A 10173-nucleotide genomic window follows, 5' to 3' on the forward strand; every position below is an offset into this window, starting at 1 on the left:
CCACAGGGCACCACGAGGGACACAGTCGAATGCCTTCTCCGGGTCCCCAAAACACATGTGGACCAGTTGGGCAAACTCCCATGAACCATCGAGTACCCTGTAGAGGGTATAGAGCTGGTCCAGTGTTCCGTGGCCAGGACGAAAACCACGCTGCTCCTCCTGAAGCGAGGTTTGACTATCGGCCAGACTCTCCTCTCCAATACCCTGGCATAGGCCTTACCAGGGAGGCTAAGGAGTGTGATCCCCCTGTAGTTGGAACACACCCTCCGGTCACCCTTCTTATGAAGGGGGACCACCACCCCAGTCTGCCAGTCCAGAGGCACTGTCCCCGACCGCCACGCAATGTTGAAGAGGCGTGTCAACCACGACAGCCCCACAACATCCGGAGACTTGAGGTACTCAGGGCAGATCTCATCCACCCCAAAAGCCCTGCCACCATGGAGCTTTTTAACCATCCTGGTGACTTCAGCCTGGGTGATGAAAGAGTCCAACCCTGAGTCCCCACTCTCTCCTTCCACCAGGGAATGTGTGACGGCAGGATTGAGGAGATCCTCGAAGTACTCCTTCCACCGCCCAATAATGTCCCCAGTCGAGGTCAGCAGCTCCCCACCCCACTGTAAACAGTGTTGTCGAAGCACTGTTTCCACCTCCCGAGGCGCCGGATGGTTTGCCAGAATCGCTTTGAGGCCAACAGGTAATCCTTCTCCATAGCCTCACCAAACTCCCCCCAGGCCCAAGTTTTTACCCGTCATTCACCTCCTTCAGCTTGACAGCATCCCATACTGCCAGTGTCCACCACCGGGTTCAGGGACTGCCGGCGCGACAGGCACCGCAGACCTTACAGCCGAGGAGTCCCGACCCCAGGCCTGACTCCAGGGTGGGATCCCGGCTCTGCCGTACTAGGCGACGTCACATGCCTCGATTTTGTGGTCCTCATGAAGACGTCTTGACTCTTTGTCTGACCCGTCACCCAGAGCCATGGGATACACTACCAGGGCCATTTAAGCCCCACAAGACATAGCCTCTAGGATCATTCGGGCACTCAACCCCCTCCAAAACATTAAGGTTGCGGTTCAAGGAGGGGTCAAAGAAATATTTTTCTTCTTAATTCTTAACAAACCAAAACTTAGTTTTAGGATCAATAAAATGTGTGTGATTAAAATAGAAGTTTTATTCATCAGTCAAAACGATTTTGGTTTTTTGGGTGGTTTTTTGGGGCTTTTTTCATTTAGGTGGCTCATTTTCATGAGGGGAAACGCTACAGTCACACAAACTTATTCAATATGCAAAGAAGCTTCTTTGAATCAGCATTTCCTTGAAAAATGCAAAGTATCTCTCTCTGTCACTGGAGGATTCTCTCTTCAGAGGAGAACTTACATAAACAACCCCTGCATCATTTTCAAAGGCTACCTGAGCTTTGCCAGCAGACGTGTTTGAGCTGAGCTTTGAACATGTTTGGTATTGTGTTACTTTCCTCAGGCTGGTTGATGCTGCAGTTAGCGGCTGGAAAGTTAGATTACACTTCTCAGGCTGAGGGGATGCAGCTCCAGGGTGATTATTCCTTCGCTGGACTCTTTCCGCTCCATTACACTGATAGACCTGGTACTGGTCTGCCTGCTTTGGTGCCATGTGATCAGTAAGCTCATTTTACAGCTTTCAGCCTGTACCTGTCTTATTTTACAGCCAACAATCATTTTTTTAATCACTCTTTTTTTCACACTTTTCAGAGGAAGACCCAACAAACATGGGTTTCACTTAATGCAAGCCATGAGATTTGCAGTGGAAGAAATCAACAATGGCACTGGCCCATTGTCCCTGCTACCAGGAGTAAAGCTTGGTTACCAGATGTACGACATCTGCTCTAACCCAGCCAGTGTCCAGGCCACGATGGACTTACTGGAGCAGCAATACCAGAACTCCAGCAATACTCAAAAAGCACTTGGTGTAATTGGGCCAGACAGCAGCAGCAAGAGTTTTACGCCTGCTGCTCTGCTGGGAGCTTATCTGATTCCACAGGTAGGAGTCTAACGTTTTGGTTGTGTCCGTGAAATTTACGGCCAGGCAGACAAAGGCCTCCATTGTTGTAAGAAAAAATATTTTTGACTTCCAGATTTCTTATCTTTTTGCTTTTTTGTAACAGTTACTGTAGATGTTTTTAATAATGAAATAATTGTTAATGTCGGACAAACATAAAACACAAAAGTAGTTTTCAAACAATGATTTCATTTATTAAAATGAAACAAGCTATTCAAACAAAGCTGGCCTTATAAATGAAAAACATAATTGACCCCTAAACCTAAACTGGTAGTGACCCCCTTGGCAGCAATAACTGCCATCAAGCATTGTTGATATATACCAGTGAGTCTTTTGCCTCACTCTGGAGGAATTTTGTACCACTATTCTTTGTAGATTTATTTTAATTCAGCAGTTAAAGGATTTTAGACTGACTTTGACTATGCCTTTTTTATGTTTTGTTGTTCAGAATCAGATGTGCTATTGTGCTTTTGATTCTTGTTCTGTAACATAATCCAAGATGCTTGAGCTTGAGCTTGGTCAGGAACTGATGACTGGATTCTCTGTTAGAGATCAGAATATATAGCCGTGTACAGTAAGTCATCCAGGTCCTGATGCAGCAGAGTAGCCCCAGACACTAGTTCTATTTTTTTAAATGCTGTTTTCACACCAGATGTAACAGGACTCAAGTCTTCCAAAATCCTCAGCTATTGTGGCGCAGTTGGTAGCACTGTTGTCTTACAGCAAGAAGGTCCTGGGTTTGACTCCTGGCCCAGGGTCTTTCTGAGCATGTTCTCCCCGTGCATGCGTGGGTTCTCACCGGGTACTCCGGCTTCCTCCCACAGTCCAAAGACATGCCTGAGAGGTTAATTGGTCTCTCTAAATTGCCCTTAGGTGTGTGAATGAGTGTGTGCTTGGTTGTTTGTGTGTTGCCCTGTGATGGACTGGTGACCTCTCCAGGATGTACCCTGCCTCCTGCCCACAGACTGCTGGAGATAGGCACCAGCTTTCCCGTGACCCAGTATGGAATAAGCGGTAGAAAATGACTGACTCTTTGGGGTCATAAGGATTTTTGAGACAGAACTTTTTCCTCTTTTTGGTTAGCAATGGCTTCCAACTTGATGCCATTTTTACCCAGTCTCTTTCCTATTATTATCATGAACACTGACTTTAACTGAGGTAGGTGAGGCTTGTTGAGCTTTAGATGTTGTTCTGGATTCTTTCCTTCTGAATTAGTCATCAGTGTGCTCTTGGAGTACTTTTGGTAGGACGTCCACTCCTGGGCAGGTTCACCACTGCTCTCTGTATGTGTTCACTGAAGTCCGTAATCTTAGAAATGGCTTTGTAACCCTTACTAGACTAATAGCTGACAGTAGGGTTGTTTTTCATCAGTTCTTAAATTTCTTTCGATTGGGGCAGGATGTGCTGGTCCGATATATTTTAGCCTACTTTATGCTGGTTAGTGAAAAGGAACCAAAAACAAGTAAATCACTCTTACTTCAGGATTTAACAAGTGGAGTCAGCTTGTTAAATATTTCCCTTAATAAATGAAATCATTTAAAACTGCATTTTGTGTTTGCTTGGGTTACCTCTATGTGGTATGAAATTTGTTTGATGATCTGAAACCGTTTAAGCATGACATTAAAGCAAAAACAAAATAAATCTGTTAAGGTGCAGATACTTTTTTACCACACTTAAAACTATTTGAAATAATTTCTCACATCCCGATTGCTCACTGTAGATTTCCTATGAGGCATCAAATGAAATGCTGAGCAATAAGAACATGTATCCGTCATTCTTCCGCACGATTCCAAGCGACAAGAACCAGGTGACAGCTATGATCCAACTCCTGGTTCGGTTCAACTGGACGTGGATAGCTCTTTTAGGCAGCGACAATGATTATGGACTGCAGGGTATGATGAGCCTGTCAGAACAAGCCCCTCAATATGGTATCTGTATCCCATACCAAGGAATCATCCCCACGGCCTCTGATGACATAGTTCAGACCATGAGAAACATGGTGGACAACATACTGAAAACCAAAGTGAACACCATTGTGGTGTTTTCAAGCAAGACAAAGTTCTATGACTTCCTCCCATATGTCCTGGAGAGACACATAACAGAAAAGGTGTGGATTGGGACGGAGGACTGGTCACCGTCCACTCTCATATCCGGGATTCCTGGGATCCAAACCATCGGCACTGTGATCGGCGTCTCTGTCAAGGATGCTGCCATTTCTGGGTTTGCCAATTTCCAGAAGAATACGATCAAAGCTTCAATGCAAGACGTCAATGAACACCTCAATGTTCCCATTAGCAGTGGCAAGGACTGTCTGCAGAGCACAGACCTGCACACCCTCGCTAGAAATAACTTCTCCATGGATAAATATGACATCACCTCCTCCTTCAGTGTTTATAAGGCAGTGTATGCTTTAGCTCAGGCTCTGCATCAGGTGCTTGATTGTGATTCAGGAGAGTGTAGCAAGAGACGTGTGACTCCACCAGAGGTAATCTGAAGCAAATATTTATTCACAAACCTTTTTATCAGCTGCTAAACTCTTTTTTCCCCCCACTCCTCTCCAGCTTTTGTCACCACTAAGGGAGGTTCGATTTTCTCTCAGCAACTCCTCTGTGTACTTTGACATCAATGGTGACCCACCCACTGGGTATGATATAGTCTCCTGGGTTTGGAGGGGGAAGGACTGGTCTCTAAGAGTGGTAGGCTCCTTCACACCGGACCCCGTCACCCTCACAGTGGATGCTGGTCTGATAGAGTGGCACGGCAAAGGAGACTCAGAATCAGTACGGCCAACACTGTTTCACCTCTTTGTTAAAATAAAAAGAGACGCAAAAATAAATTACATTAATCAGAAGCAATACCCAGAAATTCCCAGAGGTTTTGGTCTATCTTAAGCCCCTGTTAAATAAGTCATATGTTGTTTTTATGTGCTGAGCTGCTCTAAAAAAACACAGTTTTCAAAAATATACCAAAACAAATAAATATATTACTTATTTATTTGTTTATCATGGAACAATTTGGGGAGTGTTCAAGTACCAAGTTTCACTATACTTAGACCTTAAACATATCTGCAAAATCTAACATTTTGTTTCAAACAAATTACCAAATGTGTTTGTTTTCCATCCATCCATCCATTTTGATGTACTTAAAAGTTAAATCAATAATAGTTTATCATACAAAAGTGAATAAATAAAGAACCTCCTGATAACTGATAACAAAAAACAAGTGAACTTCTCTCATTAAAGATAATAGATTAAGAATGAATTGATTTCATCTATTTTTCGTTCACACATTTTCTTGTTTTGTAATGTTCTCCCTTTTTTTAACCATCTGAATAATAATAATAATAATAATCTTGTTGTTATTACATGATCAGAAAATCTAAATTAATTATTAATCCTTTTTTTAATTGTGCGTTTTTCCATAATAATTACATTATCACAAAAATAAACCAAAATACATATGCAGTTCCACTTAGTTGTATGATTTAAACCTTTAAAAGTTTACTTAAAATGTTTGAAGTAATTGTGTAACATATGTTTTTAACCTCTCATGCATTTGGTTTAGTCTTGTTTCCATTATATTTATTTACCAAAATAATTGTAATTTGTTGCTGTTTTTTATATTCCCTGTCCTTTCCAACCCTGCTGGAGGTACCTCAGTCCTTCTGCTCTCCACCTTGCCCAACAGGCCACAAGAAGCTGCTGACGGGTCAACATAAATGCTGCTTTGACTGCCAGGCTTGTCCATTGGCCACATTCCTCAATAAAAGTGGTAAATAGTGATACACAGGCAGGAAACACAGCGCTACAACAATATTCAGATTGAAAATAGATATAATGTTTGCATGTGAGCGTATGAAGTGAATCTGCACAGAATATGATATTTTCTGTATAATCCCATCTGTAATCTCAATAAACAGAACCAGTCATATTAGCATACAGGACTAAAAAATTGTTTGCATTTAAGAGCTTTGTAATAGGAAACAATAATTAGTTTAGATGCAGTACAGAGAGAAACCTATAAAGTCCATTTATTAATTAAAAACATAAAATACAGTTTACTTTGTAGTTTAATATCTTTAATTGTGAAATGTACAAGTTCTTAAAGTTTGACTTCTCTTATGTTAAAATGTTTAAAGTATGCATTGAAGGTATTTGCCTAAACACAAATGATGTGCGAAACATTTTTGCAAGTGACCACGCTGTATAAATAAAATTCAGAAAAACTGAAAAACAATAGCATCAGGAAGAGGGAGTGCTGAAAGGTCTGTGACTCAATAGGCTACACCTCCTTAGATAGCTTTTTTCATTACATGATCAACTAAATTAGACCGTGCTATATTATATTAACATCATATTAGATTGCATATAGTTAATTCAGATCTGTCTATAATATTGCATTTTATTGGAAATTGGATTGAATCGATTACATATTTCTGTATAATTGGATATGATTTGCAATTTTTGTCTTTTTGTCTTGAGATGCATTTGAACTGAAGTGTCAATATGACATTTTGACTTAAATGTGTAGGGTTTTACAGCGTGAAATTAGTTTTGCCATCTTACAGCCAGAAGCCCCAATTTGTTGCACTTTAATGAACCAATTTTGTTTTTATTACTTGGTTGCTGCTGCTCTTCCCAGAGGTGCAAGGCTTACACATGAAGCTGCAGCTTTGTAAATGAACAGTTGTGGTGTGTGTGTGTGTGTGTGTGTGTGTGCGACCAGCAGGTGGCGCAGAATTCACATCACACGCCATGTTCTGACACTAATACTCCAAGAAATAAGACCCTAATCTATGAAGCCCGTGAAAGGACTTTGAAGAAAAAAAACAAAACAAAAAAACCTTGTGTATCAGATACTTTCTCATGAGCGCCACATAATTTCCCCATTCACTGTGTAACTCACAGAGTATTTCGATCCATTGTATAAATACCTGACCTAATTTTGCTATATTTCTAGTTTGGGCTGCAATACAATTACATTGTTACATTGCTTGCCATATATCACTGTTATGTTGTTTAAGAACAGCACTTAAAATGAATCTTGAAGTCCTGCGGCCTATTTTGCCACAAGGAGCACCTGAAAGTATCTGGTGCGCACAAGAAAGTAGCTTTTTTTTTCCTTCAGTGTCCCTTTAAGGGGCTCTGTCCTAATCAGATTCTTAATGAAGTGTTTATGAAAATGTATACAGAAATCCCTGAAAGACAAAGCAATGATGATGACTTTATACATTTTAAATTTTAGATGAAATGTTTCTGTTTTTTCTCCTTCAGAGCAAACAGAATGTCAGGCCTGTCTGCCGGAGCAGTGGGCTCCCCCATCCAGTGAGGACTGTCAGAACAGGACTGTGATACTGCTGGACTGGGTCCACCCTCTCTCCATAGCTCTTCTCTTCTTTTTGGCAACGTGCCTCCTCCTGACCTCTAGCACCGCCATAATTCTTCTGCTCAACCTGAACACACCGGTGGCCAAGTCTGCAGGGGGCCGCACCTGCCTCCTGATGCTGGCAGCCCTGACCATCGCTGCCCTAAGCACTTTGTGCCACTTTGGCAAGCCGTCCCCTGTGGCCTGCATCCTGAAGCAGCCTCTGTTCATCATCAGCTTCTCTGTGTGCTTGGCCTGCATCACAGTGCGCTCCCTCCAGGTCGTCTGCATCTTTAAATTTGCATCCAAGCTGCCGCCGGCTTATGACAGGTGGATGAAAAAACAGGGTCCAGAGGTCACCATCTTTCTGGTGTCTGTCACTATCTTGTTCATCTCTGTGCTCCGGGTATCCCTCGACACTCCACTGCCTTCCCAGGACCTGCAGTTCTACCACGATAAAATTGTGCAGGAATGCAGTAAAACCCTTTCTGTCGGCTCAGGCATTGAGCTGGCATATGTCTCTCTCCTCAGCGTCCTCTGCTTCTCTTTCAGTTACATGGGGAAGGACCTGCCAGCCAACTACAACGAAGCCAAGTGTGTCACCTTCAGCCTGATGGTGTACATGATCTCCTGGATAAGCTTCTTCACCCTCTACCTCATTGACAGAGAAACCTTCACAATGGCTGCGCAGGTGTTTGCCACGCTTTTCAGTGTCCTGGCCTTCCTGGCTGGATACTTCCTTCCTAAAATATACATTATTGTTCTTAGGCCACACATGAACACCACAGCACACTTCCAGAACTGCATTCAGATGTACACCATGAGCAAAAACTGAAGGTTTTAGGTATCCAAACCCCTTTTCAAATGTCACATTACAACTACGAACCTTAATGGGTTTTCTTTGCATTTTTTGTGATAGACCAACACAAAGCAGTGCATAAACCGGAAGAGGAAGAAAATGTATACATGGCTTTCAATGTTCTGTGGATAAAGGTTTTAAAGTGCTACACAAATTATTAATCCCCTTAGTAAAATCTTAGTAAAAACGTAGCACAACCAATTGCCTTCAGAAGTCAATTTATTAGTAAATAGTCCACCTTACAATTTAATATCTGTATAAATTGAACTATTCTGTGAAGGCAGACATACCAAGACATAATTATCCACCTCAAGTGACAGGCCAGATAAATGAGAGCATTAGGCACAGAAGCAGCAAAGGTACCATAGTAATGCCAGTGGACCTGCAGAAGTTCACTGCTCAGGTGGGAGAACCTGCTAACAGGTTGAGATGTGCACTCCACACGGGAGGAGATGTGGGGAGCGTTTGTCAGACGCAATTTAGGGGGGACAGCAAACTTTGTAGCCTACATGCAAAATATGCTCTGTTGCAGGAAACGCCTTTAACAAAGCATCCTTACAATGAAACATGGCGGTGGCAGCTACAATGGAATGATTAAAATCCACAGAGACCATGTGCTAAACCCAGTTAGGAATACTTGAAAACTGATGCTTTCTGTTCGCTTTGACTGAGACTGACCTGTTTAGGTTAAAATGCTGCCTCTATATGTATCAAACTAGTAGAGGCATATCTCAAAAGACCTGCAGCTGTAATTACAGCAAAACGTTGTTATAAAAATTCCTAAATCAAGGGGACGAGTACATATGGATGCTACAGTTTTGTGATTTTTTTAAACTCATGTATAATTTTCCTTCTGTTTCATAATGAAGCAACACCTTCTGATGATTTCTCAAAAATAACCTCAATAAGATACATTGAAGTTTATATTTGTAATGTGACAAAATGTGAGAAAAATTAAGGGGTTTGAATAATTTTGCAAGATGCTCTATTTTTTACACTTCTTTTCATCTGTTATATTTATTCCATACATATTATTTTACCATTATTATTTTATTATTGTTTTTGTGTTTTTTAGAGCAGCATCCTTTAGATCCCAATGTAAAGCAACAGAACAAAAAATGGCTTTATTTTCTGTTCCCCTCGCACGAAAAGTCCTCAGCAGAAAAGCATCTTAAGATCTATAATTGAACTGGGTCATAAACTGTGTGAAAATAATTTTTTGTTACCTTGGCGAGTGTAAACGCTGAAGGTTTCCATGCTGTCATGTGTTTGCTGATCCTGATAATCTGTCTGCTGTGGGTGAAGTTAGTTTTACCTTATCTATCCACCATCAATGAATGATTTTAACTAGTTTCCTCCGCTTTAGTTCAGTTCAGCCATTTCTGTTTTATTTTGCTTTACTGCTCTCTCAGCTAGAGGACTGTCAAGAACATCCAATAAAGTACTGAATAAATCTATATAATATTGTACAAATTTGCAGAATTTCTTTTTTATAATCTGGCTGACAGACAGAGTTGCAAACAATTCCATCATGTTTCTATGAATATTATTATTATTAGAATAATGTTTATTAACATTTTCCTAAACAAGGCACATTCAGAATATCTATATAAGATTAAGTCACTTTATTAATATATGCAGGTAAAATGATGCATGGATTTTTGGTAACTCTGAGAATGTGTCAGCCGTAGTTAAAATATAACTTTGTTCAGAGAAAAGCTATTACAGTGTCTTTGAAAAATATTCATAAATCATGTTCATAAATTCATCATCAACGTTACATCAACACATTTTAATTTATCCCTTTGGGATTGTTTGTAATAGACTCTCAAAAAGTAATGCATGATTGTGAAGAGGATGGAAAAGGAAACATGGTTTTCTTTCCTTTTTTCTTTTCTTTTTTTCCACAAATAAAA

At 41.0% G+C, this 10173-nt stretch overlaps 1 protein-coding gene across 1 annotated transcript; it reads left to right on the forward strand.

Annotated features, from left to right (window-relative positions):
• Window positions 1-1451: 1451 nt before the first annotated feature.
• On the forward strand, window positions 1452-8233 carry LOC124864672 (taste receptor type 1 member 1). The gene is made up of 6 exons (XM_047359575.1): window positions 1452-1636; window positions 1728-2016; window positions 3755-4519; window positions 4596-4814; window positions 5685-5805; window positions 7308-8233. Exons 1-6 carry the CDS (start codon window positions 1452-1454, stop codon window positions 8231-8233), a joined length of 2505 nt encoding a protein of 834 aa, XP_047215531.1.
• The last annotated feature ends 1940 nt before the right edge of the window (window positions 8234-10173 follow it).

Source organism: Girardinichthys multiradiatus, chromosome 1 (genome assembly GCF_021462225.1).
Source record: "Girardinichthys multiradiatus isolate DD_20200921_A chromosome 1, DD_fGirMul_XY1, whole genome shotgun sequence".
Classification (NCBI taxonomy): domain Eukaryota; kingdom Metazoa; phylum Chordata; class Actinopteri; order Cyprinodontiformes; family Goodeidae; genus Girardinichthys; species Girardinichthys multiradiatus.

What these genes read in the sequence shown, in the direction of transcription:
- LOC124864672 (XM_047359575.1), top strand. Translation starts at nt 1,452, where the DNA reads ATGTTTGGTATTGTGTTACTTTCCTCAGGCTGGTTGATGCTGCAGTTA. An exon ending in GCTTTGGTGCCATGTGATCA is followed by an intron (nt 1,637 to 1,727) that starts GTAAGCTCATTT and finishes CACACTTTTCAG; the next exon opens with AGGAAGACCCAACAAACATG. An exon ending in CACATTCCTCAATAAAAGTG is followed by an intron (nt 5,806 to 7,307) that starts GTAAATAGTGAT and finishes TTTCTCCTTCAG; the next exon opens with AGCAAACAGAATGTCAGGCC.